General features: G+C 52.8%; 1 protein-coding gene across 1 annotated transcript in view; it reads right to left on the bottom strand.

Annotated features, from left to right (window-relative positions):
- The window catches only part of ABCC1 (ATP binding cassette subfamily C member 1 (ABCC1 blood group)), a 131602-nt gene that overhangs the window by 10388 nt on the left and 98427 nt on the right, over positions 1-22787 (bottom strand). Inside the window, exons 21-27 of the mRNA XM_027771057.1 lie at positions 19623-19713; positions 17400-17532; positions 15762-15969; positions 13362-13672; positions 6954-7153; positions 4646-4772; positions 3319-3420 (exon numbers count right to left, since the gene is read on the bottom strand). Coding sequence (XP_027626858.1) covers positions 3319-3420; positions 4646-4772; positions 6954-7153; positions 13362-13672; positions 15762-15969; positions 17400-17532; positions 19623-19713 — 1172 coding nt within the window. The remainder of the gene's footprint in view (positions 1-3318; positions 3421-4645; positions 4773-6953; positions 7154-13361; positions 13673-15761; positions 15970-17399; positions 17533-19622; positions 19714-22787) is intronic.

Genomic DNA, 22787 nt, shown 5'->3' with positions numbered 1-22787 from the left:
CTGTCTCTCTCTCTCTCTGTTTTTCTGGTGAGCACATGTGCCCTATAGCAAAAGCCTCTCAAAAAAAAAAAATTGTTTTAATTTGACCAGAGAGAGACTGAGAGAGAGAAAGGGAAAGTGAGAAAGCAAGCCACCAGATGTAGGACTCAGACTACAGTCAAGCATGTGGGAGTCCAGCACCTTGACCACCACGCCATCTGCTGGCCTCCCTTTTTATTTTTTTAAAGAGAGGTTTTTGCTATAGGGTACGTGTACTCACTGGAAAGCCAGAAAGTTGAGAAAGCAGCCTCCCCAGAGTGGGTGGCCACATCGCAATCCCTATCCTCCATTCTCCTCTCTGGATTTTGGGCGCACACGTGCACCCAACATGGTAAAGCTGCCAGGTCTGGGATGTGAACCATGGTCAACTTTGTGGGAGTCCAGTGACGTAACCATTATGCCATCTGCTGGTCTCCAAGAAGTAAAATATTTTTTTACAAACTGATTTCAGCTGAACTACACATTTTATATGGGTCAATGACAGGGCATGTGAAGTATATCTCAATAAAGTTGTATTTTAAAAAATAAATAAATTTGAGCTGACTCCATGGTCTGGTGGTTAAGGCAGCTGGATCCCACATGTCTGACCACACAGTTCAAGTCCCAGAACTGGTGGCTTGAGAAACCCGCTGGGCACATATGCTCAAAATCTCAAAAAGGAGAGATAGGAGGAGGGACTGCAGTGTAAGCATTCCCTACAGGGAGTGTGTTATCCTCCCCAACCCCAACCTCTGGCAAGTGCACACACCTAGTAAAAATAAACTCCATGGAGGGTGGAAACCTCCCGGTGCAATGCTCTCTTGCTTCCACACGAGGGTGCTCACACCATCCTGAACAATGTTCTCCAGTGAGGACCACGCAGAGGCTACTGCCATGAATCTCAGGGGCCTTGGTCTCAATCCCTAGGGGCATTTTCTTGGGATGTCGCAGACCCAAATCCTGGGTCCAACCATTTACGTGTGATCTTAGGAAGTGATTTAACCTGTCTCAGCTTTCTCACCTGTAAAATGGGTTTAAAAAATACCATCTACAACATAAGGGCTGCATAAAAATGGAAGTGACACACCTCGGAGGTGCAACCCAGGGCCCCCTCGCTGCTACTGGTGGAGGAGGGGATGGAGGTCCACCAGCACAGCCCCTGCTGCCGCTGCTGGAGGCAGTCACCAGGGGCAACGTGATAGAGTCGAGACTTGGGTCCTAGTCCCAGCTGTCCTACTGAACCAGAGGGACCCTCTATCAGGCATCGTCCCTCCCTGGGTTCCCTTTCTCTCCATCTATAAAATGGAGACCTGGGTTAAATAACTGCAGGGTGCCCCACCGCCGGTTGATTCTTCATCCATTATGATTTCTGCAATATCCATGTACGGATTCTCTTCTTACCCTTTTAAAAAATATTTATTTCTTCCATGCCAGAGAGAGACAGAGATAGGAACCCCCATGGGTCCTGACACCATATGCCCTGTTTCGGCTGGTCCTGGGTCGTGGGTGCATGCACACCTGCCCTGCATGCTCAGGGAGGCCTGAGGGCGCAAACCCAGGACCTACCCGTGGTGGGTCCAGCTGTGCTCCACGGTGCCACCACCAGGCCCTACTTTTAACATTTTACCCACTCATTTGCACTTAATTTTCAACTTAATTAAAAGGAAAATGTTTAAGCAACCACAAATGGCAAACGAGTATTACAAGGGTACTTCAGACACTTCACGGAAAATAGAATTAAAGTAGAAATTCATTTGAGCATAAAAGTTTTGAAATCTATGCCCAGTTTCTTCATAATACACATTTTCCATGATACAAGTCCTTCATAAAAATACGTAACAAGGCCCAACCATATGGCACACAAGTAGCACTACCACGTGGGAGGCTGGAAGCCACGTGGCAGGCCTGGGTTTGGTCCTGGGCTGACCTGAACGTTCCAGGCCTGGTTGTGCATGCCTGTACCTTAGCTGCTTGGGAGGCTGGGCAGGAGGATCAAGATACGATGAGACTGTCCAGATGCCTATCACTCCCTCCTGCTCCCTCTCTCATAAAGGGAAAAAAGAAAACCCAGAACATTAATTTTATTAGACAGAGGCTGTGTTGTTGAAGGTCTGAGATCGAAGGCTGAGTCTGTCTGCTAAAGGGACCTTATTTCAATTAGAAAGATGCTGAAGACCTATTAGCACCCCTTTTGGCCAGAACCGCCATCTTGAAGTAATTCACCAAAATGACGAACACAAAGGGAGAGAGAAGAGGCGCCCCATATATGTTTTCTAGGCCTTTTAGAAAACATGGAGTGGTTCCTTTGGCCACATATATGCGAATCTACAAGAAAGGTGATATTGTAGACGTCAAGGGAATGGGTACTGTTCAAAAAGGAATGCCCCACCAATGTTACCGTGGCAAAACTGGAAGAGTCTACAATGTTACCCAGCATGCTGTTGGCATTGTTGTGAACAAACAAGTTAAGGGCAAGATTCTTGCCAAGAGAATCAATGTGCGTATTGAGCATATTAAACATTCTAAGAGCAGAGATAGCTTCCTAAAACGTGTGAAGGAAAATGACCAGAAAAAGAAGAAAGTCAAAGAGAAAGTTACCTGGGTTCAACTAAAGCGCCAGCCTGCTCCACCCAGAGAAGCACACTTTGTGAGAACCAATGGAAAGGAGCCTGAGCTACTGCAACCTATTCCCGATGAATTCATGGCATGATGGGTGTTAAAAATAAACAAATCTGTGATCTATAAAGACGTTTGCCTTAATTGAGTAAAATTGTGTTCCCTCCCCAAAGCTAATTTTTATTAGGCTCTAATTCATTTTGTAATATCTTTATTCAAATTTAGTATCTTTTTTTTTCATTTTTTTACCTAAAAGATGTTAGGTGGTTTATGCAACAAATAAAACTCAGTTGGTTAGAAAAAAAAATGAAAAAGACCTACTAGCACCAAACCAAGACTTTCTCTGCAATATCATCGCAAGGTCTGGAAAGGAATTAGAAGGGAAAACCCATCCTCATCTTACACGATAAGCACCATCTAACTGCCTTGGCAAATTTCCTGTTCTTGTATATGGGCTTCCATAGCTTGGGGCAAGTCAGGAGGATTATAAACCATGTCTCACCCCAAAAGCAAAGGTTCTGAGTTGATGCTGCAGAGAAGAGACACACACAGATGGGTGTCTACCTAGTGGGGTAACCAACTTACCCTCCTGCCTGGAGGAATGGTTACCAAGTGTCTCATGGGGGCAAGGCCATGCTGAAGACTAAGGCTGGGAGGCCTGGCCTGGGCCGCGGCCCGCCTTACCTCCTTCTCGGTTTCCGAGTACTCCTGGAGTCTCTCCACGGCCACGATGTTGGTCTCCATCTCGGATGACATTCGGACCAGCCAGTTCAAGTACGTGGTGACCTGCGAGTGAATGAACCATGGGAGTTTCTAGAGTGACTACACGTTATTTCATTCCCATCAGTTGCAAAGTATGATGACAGCTAAGAAAGCCGCAGAAATCAGGTATCCCACACTTGGCCCCTGTGTCTCTCAAGAAAGCACATTTTCAGGAACCAGCAGTTAACGTAATGGCTATTGTTGTTGTACTCCCACATAGTCGATCGCGGTTCGCGTCCTGGACCCGGTGGCTTAAAACTCACGCCGGGCGCGTGTGCGTGTGTGCCCAAAATCCCGAGAGGAGAATGGAGGAGAAGGGATTGCGGCATGACCATCCCCCCTGGGGGGTGATTTCTCGCTTTCTGTCACTCTGTCTCTCTCTGTCTGGCGAGCTCACATGACCTATAGCAAAAACCTCTCCAAAAAAAAAAAAAAATGGAGGAAAACAAAAAAGAAAAGAAAGCACATTTTCCAGATGACCCATGGGTCACAAGAGCAATCAGAAAGCCAACTAGATACTATTCTGAACTATGATAATGTCATAATGTATCAAAATTCATGGGATGCAGCTTGTACATGCCCCCCCCACAATTCATGTGCTGTAATTTGGCTACCCTGTGAAGGTATTAAGAGGGTGGAAACTTAATCTGACGATGGGATCAAGAAGTGCAGCCTCTGAGAGGTGATTAGAATTAGATAAAATAATCAGGGTGGGACCTCTTGATTAAATCCCAGTGGCTTAGTAAGAGGGAGAGAGACCGGGGAGGCCTGGAGACACAGGCATACAGATATGGCTATGCATGGGCTCTTGCCATGTGAGGACTCTGCAGAATCCCCACCAACAAGAAGACTCTCACCAGACGTGGCTGCTGGACCTCAGACCTCCAGAGCCATGAGCTAAATATGCCTCTATCCTTTGTAAGATATTCAGGGTGTGGTATTTGGTTATTAAGCCAAAGAGAATGAACTGAAACACACTGGAGCAGAGCTCAGAGGAAAATTTGTTACAATGGCATTTCTCCTGTAGCTGGAAGCATCCTCTTGGGTCCTCAAGGAGTCTCCCTGACTGCTGGGGGAACCCTGACAAATCCCTCTCCTGCCCTGGTTGGTCCTCAGATCCAGGGACCAGCTCCTCTAACTGCCCCTTTCCTCTCCCAACTTCTGCCAGAATCCAAAGCAAAGGCCCAGAGACCTGACACCTGCAGGTCCATTAAGAGTCTTTCACAACCCACAAGAGCGCCCCTCTTACCTGTAATGAGTAAGACACCGAGAGGCCCACCAGGCCGGCGCTGAGGCTGTGCCGGGAGATGACCGCGAACAGGGCGGCAAACAGGACGATGCAGTTACCAACACACTCCAGCCGCACGGCCAGCCACCTGCAGCGAGATGCACAGATGGACGGACAGACATGAGGAAATAGCATGTTAGAGGCCTGGCTTCTGGTTCCCGGGGGTGAGGAGGATCCCTGTGCTAACTGAAATAACCCCCCAGTATTTCCTGAGAGGCCCCTCAGTGCTGCTTGGCTGAAACATGCAGCCTTGGCAGAGGGGAAGGAGGGAGGCCCAAGAGTCAGGGTGTCCAGATCTCTCCTTCACCTGAGAGCCCAGCAATGGCACAGAGCTCCTGGGGCAATCTGCCCAGGACCCTGAACCTACCTTTTAAAGAACCAACTCCTCCTCACTGAAGCCTTTATTATTATTAACTTGCCAGAGAGAGACAGAGAGGGAGAGGGAGAAAGCACCCCTGGTGGAGTATGGTCACGCCAAATCCCTCCTCCTCTGTTTCTCTACCTGGGGGGGGTAGAGATGCACACGTACATGGCCAGCATGCTTTTCAAGCCACTCAGGGCAGGATTTGAACCTCGTAGTCTGCCATGTGGGATCAGCTCCCTTAGCCACTAGGCCACGGGTCTGGCTTTCATGTAGATATAAGGGGGATCTTCAAAAAGCTCTCAGGAAATGAAAACTATGTGTGGATTCCATTTTTTAAGCCAAAATAAACCTGTACTTCAATTCTATTTTTCTATGAACTTTGCAAAGTTCCCCATTATATGCATTTATAGAAAGATGTCCTAGATATTCTTAAATATAACAAGTTACCAATTGTAAGAGACACCTCTGGCTCAAAATGAGCACCTCGTGGCAGGAGATGGATCTGAGAGAAGATTGGGAAACATGCCACCTTTGTAAACGTCCCTGTAGAGTCTGCGCCCCAGACCCATTCTAATTTCAGAAATGTTAAATGTACTACTTAAAATATAAACAAGTATTTCATCTGTAAACTAACTTCTGTCAGGTACCATGGGGCACTACAAATACGACTTTTATGTTTTAGAATGTACAGGACTCTCGGGAGATGGGACTGTCGATCATTGTCCATGGAAGCACTTACAATCCGGCCTGATCTTCACATGTGGGAGACCCTCCCATGGACAGAGCCAGACATAACAAACTCCCTAAGAATTTTCACGGGAGCTCGTGGTCTCCAGGAATTCCTGACCCACCCCAGTCTCCATCCCAGGATTACACTGGGTAAGATGGGCTGGCTAGGGGTGACCCCCACGGTGCTGCCACCTGCCTCTATGCCCTGGATTCCAAATCCACTTTTCTTTTTAAAGAATTACTCATTTAATTTTATTATTTTTAAATTTGACCAGTGAGAGACAGAGAGTGTGTGAGGGAGTGTGAGGGAAAGTGAGAAAGCAAGCCACCAAGCCCATGACTCACACTGCAGTCTGCCACGTGGGAGTCCAGTGTCTTCACCACCATGCCACTTGTCAGCCCTTCGAATCTGCCTTTCAAATAAGTGCAGCGAGATGCAAAGAGGAGGACCAGCAGTTGGCATAATGGCTATGTTGCTGGACTCCCATGTGGTCGACCACAGTTCAAGTCCCGGACCTGGTGGCTTAGGCTCACGGCAGGCACATGTGCATGCGTGCCCAAGATTCCGAGAGGAGTCCGGGGGTGATTTCTCGCTTTCTTTCTCTCACGTGCCCTATGGCAGAAAACCTCTCAAAAAAAAAAAAAAGCAACTAGGTGAGGAGGATGACATTTTAGGGACAACGCAGATACATTTCTGAGTTCAGCAAATAATTAACAAACTTTTGTCCTCTTCTTTTTTTTTTTGATCATTGCTGTTTCAATCACTTGGATCCATGAGATGTCAATTTCATCGGCTTCATCTTAGTGTTCATAAATTGCTTCTGATACACCTCATACGGGGATGCCTGACCCCTGCCACCCTGCTGGAAACTCCTGTGTGAAGTTACTCAAAAGCAGGGTCTGTCCGTGGCTGACCTCGTGTGGTCAAGATGATGGCGAAAGCAGAGTCTGTGGGATTTCTGACTCAGAGTGCAGCCCTGCACATGAGGCCCCCGGTACAGCATGCCCGCTGTGCACCCATCTGCTCCTGACCTCTCCTCCTCACCTGTCTGCCCTTTCTGCCAGGGCCTGAGTGAGGCTTTACCTTCTCGGGAGGAAGGTGCATGGGAGGAATCAAGGCGAAGGGACGAGGCGCTGTGCAGGCCTCCTCCGCCCCCCAGAAGCCACTGCACCCACCTATTGGCCACGATGCTGGGGTAATAGGCCTTCTGGTTTTCATCCACCTTCAGGTCGCTCTGGTGGATGAAGCGCTCCTGCTCCTCAAAGGCGCGGATGACGCTGACCCCCAGCAAGGTCTCGTTGAAGTGAGAGTAAACTGGGGAGCGGCTGACTGACTCGAGGCGCTTCAGCTGCCGGGAGGAGGCCACGTAGAACCTCTGTGGCGGGAGAGAAGGGGCGTGAGGAGATGGCGAAGGACCCCATTCCAATTTTTTTTTTTGGAGAGGTTTTTGCTATAGGGTGCGTGTGCTCGCCAGAAAGACAGAGAGAGACATAGAGACAGAAAGAGAGAAATCACCTCCCAGGGGGCATGGCCACGCCGCAATCCCTTCTCCTCCATTCTCCTCTCAGGATTTTGGGCACGCATGCAGACGTGCCCGGCGGGAGTTTTAAGCCACTGGGTCCAGGACGCGAACCGCGGTCGACTACGTGGGAGTCCAGTGACATAGCCATTACGCTAACTGATGGTTCCCAGCCACTTTTTTTTTTTTAAAGAGATTTTTGCTAGAGGGCACACACACTTACTGGAGAGACAGCGAGAAAGTGAAAAATCACCCCCAGAGGGATGGCCACGCTACAGTCCTTTTAGTCTTGGGATTTTGGGCACACACGCAAACAGGTCTGGTGTCAGTTTCAAGCCACCGGGTCCGGGACTCTAACCGCGGTATGCCATGTGGGAGTCCAGTACCTTAACGACTATGCCACCTGCCCTCCCAACCATCTTAAATGTGTGAGTGTCCCTTCCAAAATTCATTCTGGAGGTATTAAGAGGTGGTACCTTGGGGAGTGATTAAGACCCAAGGGCTCCACCCTCGCGAGTGGACTGACCCCTTATGAAGGAGGCTTTGGAGTGAGTTAACGCCTCCTGCTCCTCCCGCCACGTGAGGATGCAGCCACAGGCCGCCATCTTGGAGGCAGACAGCAGCCCTCACCGCGACCAAGTTGGCACCTGGACCTTGCACTAGCAGCTGCAGGGACTGGGCAAATACACTTCAGTTCTTCCTAAATTGCCCAGTCTGTGGTCCTCTGTTAGGGCGGCCCAAACAGACTAAGACAACTGGGAAAAGTGTGAGCATTAACGGTGCCTGCAGGACGCAAAGTGCTGGACTGAGCCGGGGCTCTGGGGGTTTTGTTGTTGTTCATTTGCTATTGGAGACATGCCCTCACCAGAGAGTAACAGACAGAGAAAGTAAGAAATCAATCTCCCCCCGCTCATCTTCACCACCACCCCTCCTGCCCAGGCCACTCCTCCTCACTCAGCAGAGCGCAGCAGCAACAGCGATTCCCTCTCCCCTGCAAGGCAGGAGCTTTCTCCAGCACTCACCATCCCAGCTCTGGGGACGCCTAACCACATCCACTTGTCCCCACAGGCAGACACCACAGCTGCTCTGCTCCTGCCAGCACCCCTGCCAGGCACAGAGGGCAGAGGGCAGCCTGGTAAGTCTTGTCGGAGACAGAACAGAAGGCAATTGCTCTCTGCCCCAAAAGCTCATGGGCCTCTGGAAGCTCCAGGAGCTGAGGGAAGGCGCTGCAGTGGCCATCTGAGGACCCAGAGCTCTCTGGGCTCAGTTCTCCATGTGTACAAATGGATCTGGTGAGGCCCAGTTCTGTAGCCCAGTGGCTGAGGGAGCCGTATCCCACAGATCCACATGTGCTGTTAGGAGCACACCTCCTGGCCTCCTGCCCTCACCAGGTGCACCGGGGCACTGCGGGCCAGAAACCCTACACAGAGGGCGCCCACTGGCTTGTTTTTAAGTCCCCAGTGATTAGCAGCTTCTTTCTGGATGGCTCAGGCAACAACCTGAACCCACTGGCGGGCAGCCCTCCGGGGACCCGAGAGTCTGTAGGCTAAGCCCGGGACGACACAAACCCCAGCAGTCTTGGGGTGGCTGTTCTGCCAAGTCCGTGAAGGAGAGTCAGATGTCACCTCCACCCAGCAGCTGCCACTGCCACCGACCCTCCACCTCACCTCCTCTCTAACCACTTTCCTTCTAGACGTTAGGCATGAAATCTCGAGGCCCTTTACCTGCTCCCCCTATTGCATCTGTCCCTGCCTCAGAGCCCTATTCCCTATAAAAATCTAACTTGGTGGGATCAGCAGACGGCGTAATGGTTATGCCTGACTCCCAGAGTCGACCACAGTCGAGTCCCAGACGTGGTGGCTTAAAACTCACACCGGGCACATATGTGTGCATGCCCAAAATCCTGAGAGGAGAATGGAGAAGGGATTGCAGCACAGCCATCCACCCTGGGAGATGATTTCTCGTTTTCTCTCTCTGTCTCTCTGGCAAGCACAAGTGCCCTACAGCAAAAAAATCTCTCCCTAAAAAAAAAAAAGATAAGTGCTATTCAAATTTCAGTGAATAACTAAGATCCTTTGCCAAAAGACAAAGAATGTATGCACGTGTGCACACCTACACAGGCATGTGCATCTAAAAGCCACTCGTTAAGTGCGCTCCACTTACACTGGGAGGTACGCGGCACCTCCAGTGTATGTAGCTTTGTGAGTTTTAGTGTATCTACACCTGCAAAAACACTATTTGAAACACAGAACATCACCAGCACCCGAGAAAATGCCCTTTCATCTCCTCTCAGTCAATAACCCCTCCCAGTCACGGCCCCTGCTCTCACTCCTGTCACTGTGCAGTCGTGTCACCTGCTCTCTTTAATAACAAAGAAACTAATTATTATTATTAATTAACAATGATTATTTTTCTGATTTGCCAGAGAGAGGGAAAGTGAGAAAGCAGCAAGCCTCCAGGTCCAGGACTTGCACAGTGGTCGGCCATGAAGGAGTCCAACGCCTCAACCATCACGCCACCTGCTGGCCACCCGTGTCAGCGTCATCTGCTCTGGACTTCCTGTGAATGTTTCTCACAGGACATTCCTGGGTCTGGCTTCTTTCGATCACTGTCCCATCAGTGCGATTTATTTGCGTGGTTGTGTATATTAGCAGTTCATCTCTTTTCAATTTTTCAGTTCCTGGAATGGGAGTAGTTGGTTTTTGTTTTTTTTTGTTTTTGTTTTTGTTTTTTTTTTAGTTTATTCATTTATTTCTTCCATGAGAGAGAGAATAAGAGACAGTAAGAAAGAGAAAGAGAGAGGCAGCACCCTGACAGGGCGCCACAATCCACCCTGGCTTTAGCCAGCCCTGGGTCTCTGGCATACTCAGGGAACCTTCTTGTGGGGGTCTGCCGCCCAGAGTGCCACGTTTCACTGCTAGGTCGCCACTCACAGCCGTCCTTTTTTTTAAAGTTCATTTTATTCATGATCAGAGACAGAGAGAGAAGCACCCTCCACAGGGTCACGCTACACCATAATCCCCTCCCCCAGCCCTCCAGCCCCTTAGGATCTCGGGCACACACGCACTTGGCCTATTTCAGATCGACCAGGCTGGAGATCCAGACCCACAGCTGGCCACACGGCTTCCAGCACTGTTGTTGGGTATGTTAGCAACTGTGCCACCAGAACTGAGCAGTTTTCTGTTGCTTTTTAAAGCAGGGTCTTGCTATATCAGCATCCTCCTGCCTCAGCCTATGAGCAGCCAGGATTACAGACAGGTGTGACCTGGCCGGGCTTATGTAGGGTGGGCCGGGAGTCCAACCCAGGCCTCCCACGTAGCCTCGGCCTACCAAGTGGCAGCATCTGATACAGGCTACTGTGGCTGGGCCACTCGCTGTGCTCATGGCTGCGTCGTTTCTGCTGCGTGACTGGTTCACGACTGTCCGTCTTCTCTTTTTTTTTTTTTTTTTAAGAGAAATTTTGGCTAAAGGGCCCCTTTTACTTGCCAGAAAGACAGAAAGTGAGACATCTCACACACATCCCACTCCGCCCAGAAGGGAAGGCATGCTGCAATCCCTTCTCTATTCTAGAGACTTGGGACATGCACACACACATGCCCAACATGAGGTTTAAGCCATTGGGTCTGGGACTCGAACCACAGTTGACTGTGTGGGTGTCCAGCGACGCAACCATTGTGCCATCTGCTGGCCCCTGTTCATTCATTCTTTCTTTCTTTATTTATTTTTTTAAAATTTTACTTAACTTTATTCATTTTATTTATTTATCTTCATTTGACCAGAGAGGGACAGAGCAAGAGAAAGTGAGATAGCAAGCCGCCAGGCCCGGGACTTGAACCGCGGTCGGCCATATGGGAGTCCAGCACCCTTAACCACCATGCCACCTGCTGGCCCTCCATTCTTTTCTTAATGCATATTTGAGTTGTTTCTGGTTTTGAGTGATCAAGAATCAAGACGCTCTCTCTATTAGGAGTGAGACTGCTGGGCTTGGGTAAGTGTCTAGTTAAAAGCCGTTTAAAGAAGTAAGTTCTCCTATAATCCCAGCCCTTGAGAGAGCAATGTCTTCCTTTCCCTGCCACCTTCTCCAGGCTCGCTCACGCGCATTAGACATTTCAGCTCAGACACGATGACAGCATGCATAAAATTTAGACCATTGTTTTGCTCTTTAAAAATTAAATAATCTGGGGACCAGCAGGTGGTGTGGTAGTTAAGGTGCTGAACACTTCCACATGGCTGACTATGGTTTGAGTCCCGGGGCTAGTGGCTTGCTTTCTCACTTTCTCTCTCTCTGTCTCTCTCTGGTCAAATTTAAAAAATTAATTAATGAATAATAATAATTAAAAAATTAAATGGTCTGTGTTACAACACAGTGTCTTTCTGATTATCCCCACCAAGAGCTTGGAATGCTGCATTGTGGAACCGCTCCACAGGGTGCCAAGGTCCTGCCTTTGGAAAACGCCTGCACAACTGCACTTGGCCTGTATTGCTCCTTTCAATTGGGTCCTCCAGGGAATTTCTAGTCAGAGTTTGAACATGGATAACATTTTTGGTAAATGCAGCTCGATGATTAAAAAAAAAAAAAAAAAAAAAAGCTGGCATCAATTTAAAGAGGATACAATGAGGGTCTGGGAACAGGCCCTTCTCTCCAGTTCTATCTTCGTTCATGCTCATAAATCCCTGGGCCAAATGTGGGGCACTGGGTGGATGGCTGGACCGAGGTCTTCTGGATCCCACCTGCACAGCCCCGCAGTGAGGCCTGAGGGATGACGTGCTCCGTGTCTCTCACCCGCCATTGCCGTCGGGACACTCCCATCTCACACCTAGTCCTCCCCACCCCCAGCTGATCCCGCAGGGGCAAGAAGGGCACAAGCTCTGGAATCATCCTCAGCTCTGGGACTTGGGCAAGATGCTCTTCTGCTCTGAGCCTCAACACGCTCTCTGCTAGCTGGAACCGATCTGTACAGCAATAGTCCAGGAGAGTACATGGGTTCAAACCACGCTGATGGCCCTTCCTACAGAAGGGATGTGGCTCTCCCAGCAGCCTACACACTGTTGCCTTCTTCTTTCCAGCAGACACCTCCAGCTGGGAACTGTAATATCCTCTGCTAAAAATCTACACTTCCCAGTCTCCCCTGCAAAGAAAGGTGGTCACATGACTAAGTTCTAGAAACTTAGACATATTTAAGTGGGCGGTGCTGACTGGGTGATCTGCTCCCTTGCCCTAGTCCCCTTCCTCAGGGGGAATTTGGAATATATTGTTATTTATTATTGTTTGAAATGTACTGTGATGGCTGGAGCTCTAGCAGTCATCTTGTACCAACGTAAGAATGGAAGGCTTATGCAAGGACCGTTAAAAAAAAAAGACAGAAAATGAGGAGGAATGCTCTAAAGATGCCATCTCTAAATTTCCGTTATGAGCGAGAACAATGCACATTGATCCTGTTTAAGCTAATGTATTTATGTCTCCACTGGTCTGCTGGAGGCTTAGGAACTAAAGATTTTTACACTTAATGAAATTTTAATAAAGATGTCTTTTTCAGCTATAGGTTTATTGCCTTTTCTTTTTTTGGATAGATTTTTGCTATAGGGCACATACACTTTGCCAGAAAGACAGAGACAGAGAGACAGAAAGCAATAAATCATCCTCCGGGGGGGGAGGGGGGAGGGATGGCCATGTCCCAATTCCTTCTCCTCCACTCTCCTCTCGGGATCTTGGGCACACATGCACATGCGCCCGGCGTGAGTTTAAGCTACTAGGTCTAAGACTTAAACCGCGGTCGACTAATGGGAGTCCAGCGACATAGCCATACACTAACTGCTGGTCCCCAATTTACTTCCTTTTCTAACTTACAATTAGAAAAATATAACTTATCCAAAAAAAGTGCATTTTGTTATTGCAAGCTATGATCTATCAATTTAGGTATTTGAATCTTACAGAAACAAATCAAATCTCAAGCAGATCCTCGACAGCTCACACTGAGGACGTGGTGAGACGGAGGAACCCTTAGGGGACTCAGAGCTTGACACACAGTAGGGCTCGTCTGAACACCGAGACCCCACCTCTCACCTGGACGAAGAAGTAGATGAGGCCCAGGGGCGGGATGATGACGGCGGCAACAGGCGTGGCCAGCAGGATGATGATGCAGGCGCCGATGACGTTGAACAGGGAGCCCATGAACATCTTGATGACCTGCGGGATCATGGAGTCCACCGTGTCCAGCTCCTTGGAGAAGCGGTTCACCAGGTTCCCGCTGGGGGTCCGCTCGAAGAAGCTCATGGGTGAGCGCAGGACATGGTACAGCAGGTCCAAGTGCAGCCGGCGGGACGCGAAGATGCCCCCGATGGACACGGCCATGGAGTAGCCGAACACGGTGATGCCTGTGAACACTCGGGTTACACTCCGCAACGGGGGCACCGAGGCACGGAGGGCCTGGCAGGCATTGCAGGGAGGAGGGGGGTGGACGAGGACAAAGCAGGCCCAGGAGCTCAACCTCTGATACAGTAAGAGCAGTGGCTGTGAACGCTGAGCCCTCAGTCGGTGCCGAGCACCGTGCCAGGTCTCATACGAGTCCGATTTCTACGATTCCACTCATTCTGCAGATGGAAAAACGGAAGCCCAGGCAGGCAAGCTCCTCGGCCCTCGGGGTACTCTGCTGAGCAGAGCAGAGCCGAGTCTCACCCAGGAGCCTGCCCCGGGGTGCTCTCTGAATCTGCGCGCCATGGGCCTCGGGACCCGCATGACCAGCAAGATTTCCTGCACTGATGGGGACGGTCTAGACCTCTGCTGACCCTCCTAGGTAGCCCCTGGCCACCGGTGGCTGCTGCACACTTGAAATGCGGCTGGTCCAGAGACAGAATTTCCCGTCTTATTTCATTTTAACTCACTGAAATTAAATACTAAGTAATATAGTAACAGGTTAACTAAATATAGTAATGATATGACCACCTTTAATAAGATACTACATAAAAGTTATATAAGACTAAATAGTAAGACTAGTAATACATTAAATAGTAAAATCAGTGAAAATTAATTTTATTGTTCCTATTAAAGTTGAATTAACTAAAATTAAACTTAGCCTCGTGGCTACCAGACTGACAGCACAATGGGAGCACAGACACTGTCGCTGTGTGGGCCCAGCTCAATGCTGCACCCTCTCTGTTCAGTACCTCCCCTCGAGGACATTTTGGAGAGTAGGGAGGGGAATCTGCAGCGGCTCTCCCACTAGTGGTATTTTCCAGCGTGTCGTGGAGAGCACGGGCGTCTGTGGCTCCTCCGACCTCGGTGGAGCACTGCTGTTTCCGGCACAGCAGGCTCCCATCTTTAATCAGGAGAACCCCGAGGCAGGCGCCATGACGAGCTCTGGTGCCCACGCCGCCACACCCCAGCTTGTCACGGAACCTCTCTCTGCACCTCAGTGAAATGGGCACCGTGAGCTTTACCCTGGTGCATGGCGGAACGCCGACGGCTTGCCTGGCACACAGCAAGTGCTCGAACGCAGCCGGTACATCCGTTTACACAGATATTGAATGTGTGTGTGTGTAGACGGTGTTCAGAGCATGTGAGCCCCAGGCTCATGTCTGCACAGCTCGGCAGAAGGGAGCACTGCTGAGTCAGGCTGCCTCCTTCCATGCCTCCTTCCCTGTCGTGTATTAGCTGTGTGGCTCTGGGCGGCTCACTTAACCTCTCTGGGCGGCTCACTTAACTCTTGGCCTTACTTTCTGCATCTCTAAGGTAGAGAAAATGTGAGCTGCTGCCCTCGAGGGGTTTCTGCAAAGACGAAGTAAAAACCCGGAGACGTCTGGAACAGTGCCAGCACCATGCAGAGAGCCGCTGTCGCCGTCACTGCGGCCGTGTCTGGGGATCCCTGTGGACCCAGGGGGAGGGGTACCCAGTAGCCTGTCTCATCACTAACCAGCGCACGGCTGGGTCAGCCTTCCATGCGAGGGGCTGTCGTGGGCACTGGGGATGGCGACGGCGCTCTCGGCCCTGGGGGCCAGTAGCAACAATCCCCACCTGAGGTGGCGAAGCAAAATGACCTCGACACTGTCCGATGTTTCCTAAGGAACAGCACGGCCCTCCGCTGAGAACCACAGGACAGACTAACTTCCACTCTTACACAGCAGATGCAAATCCACAAGAGACTTCACAGAAGCCCCTTCCCCCTGCTAGAGCAACGGGGGCCACGGGGACCTCCCAGTTCCCATGTCCCAGGTGGCCTGTCCTCCACTTCCCACATCTGTAAAATGGGTACACAGGTCCCCTCCCATCTCTCTCCTCGGGCCGAAAGAGACAAAGGCATGTAAGAAACACTGTTCCAGACCTCTGAAAGCCTGGGATGTAAAAGGTGCGCTCCTCCGGGTGTGGCCTGGGGGTTCACCCAACCCTGAGGATCCCGGGGACTCTCCTTGATCATCATCAAAGCCATTACAGGTGCTGAAACCGGTGGGTGGGGGACATGGCACTCACCTTGTGAGATGCCCAGGGCCCCGTAGACGCTCAGCCGCACTTCCGTGTGCTCCTGGGTGCCGTTGACGATGGGGTCGTCCGTCCAGAGGCTGAGCCAGTAGTTAGAAGCCAGTGCGGCCACGTGGTTACACAAGAACAGGAAGATGCTCAGGAAGGAGATGAAGAGTCCGATGGCCTTCATGTAGTCCCAGTACACGGACAGCTTCACCTGCAGGCCCCGGAGAGGACGCGTCTCGCACAAGGCTCCCCTGCCACCCCCAGCCACACTGGGCAGGCCTCCGCGGCCCTGTGCAGTCCCTGCTCACTCTGGGGACGCCTTCTCTGAAGCCATTCAGCAGTAAACAGTCAAGGTCTCTGCCCACCTGCGACGTCCAGGCAAGCAGCGAGGTGGGCTTTCTTCAAGTTCTTGCCCGGATAAATGCGGAATTACAGAGAAGGGCTGCAATGGCAGGTGAGCAGGCATCCTGACCTAACCCAGGGTGGAGGAGCATGCGGAGGTTTTCCCTGAGGCGGTGCCATGGAAGAATTAACCAGTTCCAGTTGGAAGAGGCATGCAGGTGGAGGAACCCACACGTGTGGAGGCCCCGGGGCAGGAGCTGAGAGAGGCTGGGGTGGCAGGTGTAGGGGGAGCTGGGCAGCAGGGGACAAGGGGAGGCTGGGGAAGCAGGCAGCGTTCTGTCAGGTAGATTGGAGAAAATAACGTGCCCAGATTGCTTCTTCCAGAACCATCTCTCCTGGGTTTTTGGTTTTCTTTTTTCCTTTTTTATTTATTTTTAAAATCCTATCCCCCATTTTTTAACTGCCTTTATTTATTTATTTATTTTTGGAGAGGTTTTTGCTATAGGGTGAGTGCGCTCGCCAGAAAGAGAGAGACAGAGACAGAAAGCAAGAAATCACCCCCTCTCCCACGGGAGATGGCCATGCTGCAATCCCTTCTCCTCCATTCTCCTCTCGGGATCTTGGGCACGCACACACACGCGCCTGGCATTGAGTTTAAGCCACCGGTCCGGGACTCGAATGGTAGTCAACTATATGGGAGTCCTACAACGTAGCCATTACGCCAACCGCTGGTCCCAACTGCCTTTATTTTTAAAAATGAACTTTGTATCACTACCATAAATGGAAAATTACTGACACTTGCCCCAAATAGATGATCTTAAAAAAAATGCAATAAAATAAAAGCTTGAAGCTAATGACTGTTCGTTGCTGAAGACAGGCCAGCACCCAATGAACACGCTTTCTCTGATGTCACTGCAACTAAAGGAGTGAAAGATACTTTCATGACTGTCATTTACTGTTCTTGTGTGTCTGTGCACAACCTGGAACCATCTCACAGACCACTGAACCCCAGGCTGCAGGAAGCTCTGACTTAGAGGACACCGACAGCTCATGACAGCCCTCCGGCGGCCTGAGGCATGGTGGTGCTGAGCAGACTATGCGTGCCAACCTTGGAGTCCGACAGCCGGTTCGAACCCCAGCTCAGCACCCACCAGCGGCAAGCTTGGGTCCGGCACTAACTCTCTGGCCTCAGCTTCCAGCACTGGAAGGAGAACCTTCCTAGGTCCTCTGGGATGGATCTGCTGAGTTCATACAAACCGGAAACCCTGTCCCCGTCAGGGTGTGGGAGCCAGGCCTTACCTGGCCAGTCTGTGCCTTGTCCGCCTCCATCAGCTTCCAGGTCTCCTCCTTGGCCCCAGCTTTCTGCAGCTCGGCGATGCTGCTGTGGAGCTTGCTGGTGTCCCCGCTGTAGGAAGACGTTCTGCTGAGCTGCCTGGGAGAGCCAAGCATGTGGGCGTCAGAGAGGAAGCCTCGGGCCAGGAGGGCAGACCCAACAGCTGGGGTGCTCGTGTGAGTCTGAGTCAGACTGAGAGTCCCACATGCATGTACAGGTGAGCACATGTGTGCACACACACACGTGCGTGCCCGTATAGCCCATGTTGTTGCCTAGGCTGGAAGGCCCCAGGGAAAGGGAAATTCTCAGGCAGGAAGGGTACAGTCCTAGGCCCAGAGGAGGGTCTCAGTAAATAAGGGTGGACTCTTCTGGGATAAATACGTGCAGGACAGAAAGGCCAGCTCTCCACACGCCCTCCCTAGGAAGCTTTCTGTGTGGCGGCTGCTGACTCTAAGACGTTCCTCAAGGAGCCCTGTCTCCGGGTACACATCCTGCAGCCCTCGACCCGCAGGGTGGGCTTCTTGCTTCTAGCCAGGTGTGACTTCTGTCTCGGGGGCAGACTCTCCACCACCGTCTGGATCTGCACATCTTAAAGAAGCAAGCACCCGGACTGGGCACACGGGCAGCTGGCATGGAAAGCAGCCTCCAGCCAATGACCAGGGAGCGACAGAGGGCAGCAGAGCCCTGCCCGAGTTCTGCCAGCAACCACATGATTGGGAATGGGTCCTTCCCCAGGTGAGTCTTCGGAGGAGACCCCGGCCCTGGCCAACTGCCTCGCTGCACACATAGGACAGACCTAGAAGCTGAGGCTCTGCCAAGTCACGCCCAGACTCCTGGCCCACAGAAGCCAGGAGATATTTAACGGGGCTGCCAGTTCTGCATTACTTGTTAGGTTAACAGGTAACTGACACATCGATCCGTGTTACTTGTCATGTGCAACAGGTAACTGATACATCCAGGGCTCTGTTCCTCTGCACGGTCACACAAGACTCTCCAGCACCCACCACCACCGGCCCACACATCCCAGGACCACATGTAGGTCTGAGCCCCGACAGTGCCCCGCACCCACCGTGTGCTCTGCAGGCATTACGTGAGCACCAGAGACAGCTCGCTTAGGAAGACGTTCTGCTGAGCTGCCTCAGGTGTGCTCTGTTCCTCTGCACGGTCACACAAGACTCTCCAGCACCCACCACCACCGGCCCACACATCCCAGGACCACATGTAGGTCTGAGCCCCGACAGTGCCCCGCACCCACCGTGTGCTCTGCAGGCATTACGTGAGCACCAGAGACAGCTCGCTTACCACTGCCACAGGTGTGCCAACAGAGCAGAGCATCTGTCCCGTCCCATGGGATAAAGCCCACGCCCAGGAGGGTGCCACAAGCAATTTCTGGTGGGCAGGGCTGCTCAGGCCAAATTCCTTCCCAGCCCCGTTTCTGGGAAATCTCTCACCCAAAGGAAGACGCTGTGTCAGGCGGCCCAGCTCGCCCCAGGTGATAACTGAGTGCTACCTGCTGCGTGCACATGGCCCAAGGCACCGTGCCAGGTGCTTTCTGTAACCCTGCTGTGCAAGCCTTCCCACAACCCTAGGTGGCAGGTACTATCACAAACCCTATTTGACAGATGAGGAAACTGAGGCAACCTCTCTTAGAGCATCATGTCGCCGCACAGACTGAGGGAACCGGCTCAGAGGCTGGGCTGTGACTCGGGTCCAAGCCCGGCCTCTCTCCAGATGCTGACCTGTGGAGAGCTCAGTGTGCTCACCTGTAAAACGGGCATAGGACAGCAACCGCCTCAGTTCAACACACTGACAGAGCATGGTACTGCCGGCTCCTAATGTCCCCTAAACATGGCAGTCGCTACCCCTCGTGACTTTTTAAAATCGAACGCTGGTTCCTAAAGCCGGAACACTCTAGGCCCCTGCGAATAACCCAAGCGCAGGTCGAGCCAACGTAGGGACTGTGAGAGTCAAATGGACAGACAGCTGGGGTAGGGCCTCGATCAGCCATGCACCCTGGCAGCAACGTGCCAGCACTGGCCCCTCCGCCTCTGAGCTCTGGAGAACAAGGTCCCCAGGGGACTCAGGAGAGGAGGCAGGAAGTTCACACCTTCCAGGACCCTCGGGAACTGGTGGCACCCTGGTCCCACCCGGTCGCCAGGGCAGGCGGGCAGAAGTGAGCACCCCCTTACCTCTGCATCTGCTTCTCCACGGGGTTCGTCACCAGCATACCGTTTTCCATCTGCTTTGCCTCCTTCCCCGGGCCGCTGATGCCCGTTAACCCTGCAGGAAGCAAATGGGGCCACTGGGGTTTCAAGAGCCCACACCAAAGCCAAAGACAAGAGCACTGGCCACTTCAGGGAGGAGCCAGCAGGTGACCTGGATGCCAGGAAGCTCAGAGTGAGGCCTGTTTCACTAAGGCCACAGACAGGCTCCTTGGCTGGGCATGGGTGCCACCTGGTGCCAGGTCCCTGAGGACAGGGATGGAGATTTGTGACAATCTTGAGGGCCCACCAACAAAGGCAAACCCCGCTGTAGCAACTGTGTCTCCAGTGTGTTAAGTTAGCTAACGGGGCCATGCTGGAAGGAACCACGCAGGGTGCAGGGCATGCCCCGCTATTGCCCGAGCCGGGGTGGGCCTCAGGTGAGCATGCACCAATCTGACAGGGGCTTTAGCCAGTAGGAGCTGCAGCACCAGCAGTCAACGCTTGGGATTCCAGATTGCAGGAGGTTCCGAGGGCCCACGGAAGGGGAGGCCCGGGGCAGTGGCTGTCTCCCCAGGAGTAAGGAAGCTTCCAGTAATTGAGCGATCACTAAGGCCACAGGGGGCACACCAGCTGGGTGGCTGCCCCGGTCCCAGGAGGAACCCAGGCTTCAACCACTCAGCACATGTTGACGAGGATGGTGGCCAGCATCTACTGAGTGTCGGGCTGTCAGGTCTTTTCCCCTCACTGCTCAGTGATGCTGCTACTGCCCCACTGCGGTGGCCGCTCTCTCTCTGGGCTGGGCAGGGCGAGAGCAGGGTGAGGGCAGGGCGAGGGCAGGGCGCACAGAGGGAAACACAGTGATGGTGCCGAAGGCCTGGCCCAGGAGCAGGAGGGAACCCAGGAGAGAGGTTATGAGCGGGGACAAACGCGCAGCCCGCAGAACCACCGGGGTGACCCGGGAAGATGAAGATGTGCCACGAGTAAAGGTAGGCTCTCTCCGATGACAGCCACCGAGACTGGAGGGGAAGAGGGGGCTGGGAGGCCATCTCAGGTGGGGAGAGGCGCCCCAAGCCAGGGATCCTCAGTCTCGGCTGGGAATGAACCACCCGGGGTTTCTGCAGGACTTCCTCAGTTCCCACGTCTGCGAAATGGAGTCAGGGCAGACCGTATCCTCAGAAACGCTGTGCCTGGCGCAGCGAGTCGCAGTGACAGAGGCCACCATGGTGCTGTCCAGATGCGTGCTCTACACTCGTTCCCAGACCATTCGGGTACAGCCAAAGCTGAAAACCAAGCCCTGCCTCAACATTCCCTGCCACATCCGGCCGGCCACGGTGGCATGTGCTGGGTGTGGCTGAGGGCACACGGGAGGCTAGGGTTCGGTCCCTGGACCACCCGAACAAGCCAGACACCGTGGCATGTGCCTACGCCTCCAGTTACTCAGGGGCTCAGACAGGAGACTCTCACTCACGAGACCCTGCTGGAAGGAGAGGGAAAAACAAAACAAAAACAAAAACCACTACCACACACAATGACGGAGACACAAAACCAAACCAAACCAAGCAAACAAATCGCCACACCCCCAGAAGAGCCCCAGCAAGCGGATGCTCCCCACGGCACGTGCAGCCAGTGGGCACACACACGCATGCCGAGCGCAGCCAGGGCGCCGACCGCCTCTCTGCGCAGGGATGAGGCTGCTCTGGACGTGCCCAGGAGCCTGGCCTGTGTGCAGCTCCTGAGTGCTGTCCCCGGCCCTGCTGCCTCGGACTCCCTCTCCTGCCCACCTGGGTGCAGTCCACCAGGTCAAGAGGGAGCCTCCTCTCTAGCGCCAGTTGAAGGCAGATGCTAACTGGGGCAGCTGGAGAGCGGGCCCTGCGGGAGGATGAGCCGGGCGAGGGATACCGTGCACATCCCCTGGCTCTCTGGAAGGGCTGTTCCGCCACACCCAGCCTTGGTAGGCCTGGGGCTTTGGCCCTGGGCTCCCCCGTTGGGGAGGCCTGCCCAGCGTCACCCATCAGAGACCCTCTCCCAAGGCTATGAACCAACCCTGGTGGCCCGCAGGGTCTGAAGAGGGTGCACACAGATCTGCCTGGGTCCCCAGAGTTCCCGCTTCCCGAGTCCGGCCTGCTCAGCAGGATCTACAGGTGACCCGGTGTCCTTCCTGTGACCTTCCTCTTTTAATGTCAGCTGGACAGAGTCGGCTTCTATTGTGTGCCAAAGAGCCCTTGGTCCAGCCCCTCGGCCTCACACTGCTGACTGTGGGAGGCAGGAGGGGCGGGTCCACTCTGGTGCTGGGGCTCTGCTGGGTGACAGACCCCACTCCCGGGCCCCCACTGTCACCTGCAGCAACTCATGGACATCAGTCAGCCTGCACGGTCATGGGTAGCATCTCACAATCAAACCGTGGCCATTAACTGTCCAGTTACCGTCCACCAGTTACCGTCCAACCATGGGCTCCTTTGAGACGTGCTGGCCATGGTCATCTGACCCACGAGGCAGGAGAGCTCAGCCCTGTCACCAGGCAATGAGTGACAATCTGGAGGCTCGCGCTGTCCCCAGTGCCAACCACAAAGCCCGGCACACAGCAGGTGCCCAGTGAATGCTTGCTAAGCGAGTGAACAGAACACGGAAGGAAGTGGGGGCCAGGCAGGGCTGCAGCAGCAATGCTACCAGACCAGCAGGGACGAGAGCTCCTGGTTTGCGGCCTGGGGCTGCCACAAACACACGTATGCATGTGCCCATCATGCGGGCCGATGGGACTGGTGGTGGAATACGGTGTGAGGACCCTGTTGGGGGGATATTCTCTCTCTCTCTTTCTCAGAGGAAATAAACTTTAAAAGGGAGAGAAGAAAGGAGAAGGGAGGGGAATGCACACTCAGGCATGCAGTGTGCGTCCGCGTGCGTCCGCAGCCTCGTTCTAGGAGCGCAGCCCGCTCCAGCCCCGCGTCACTGACCTTCCTCCTCCTCGTCCAGCACTGGGCCACCTGAGAATTCACAAGATCCAGGGCAGTGTTGAGAACCGGGTAGAGCTCCCTGTAGCCCCGCTGAACACCCAGAGGGGATGGATGGACTTCTCTGCTTCCCTGGTGCCCAGTTTCCCCACCCCACATGCTGCACCCTGACGAGCATGCGGCCTGAGGCCAGCCCCTTTCT

Source organism: Tupaia chinensis, unplaced genomic scaffold, assembly GCF_000334495.1.
Source record: "Tupaia chinensis unplaced genomic scaffold, TupChi_1.0 Scaffold000182_1, whole genome shotgun sequence".
NCBI lineage: Eukaryota > Metazoa > Chordata > Mammalia > Scandentia > Tupaiidae > Tupaia > Tupaia belangeri.
This window is presented reverse-complemented; position numbering and strand designations above follow the sequence as displayed.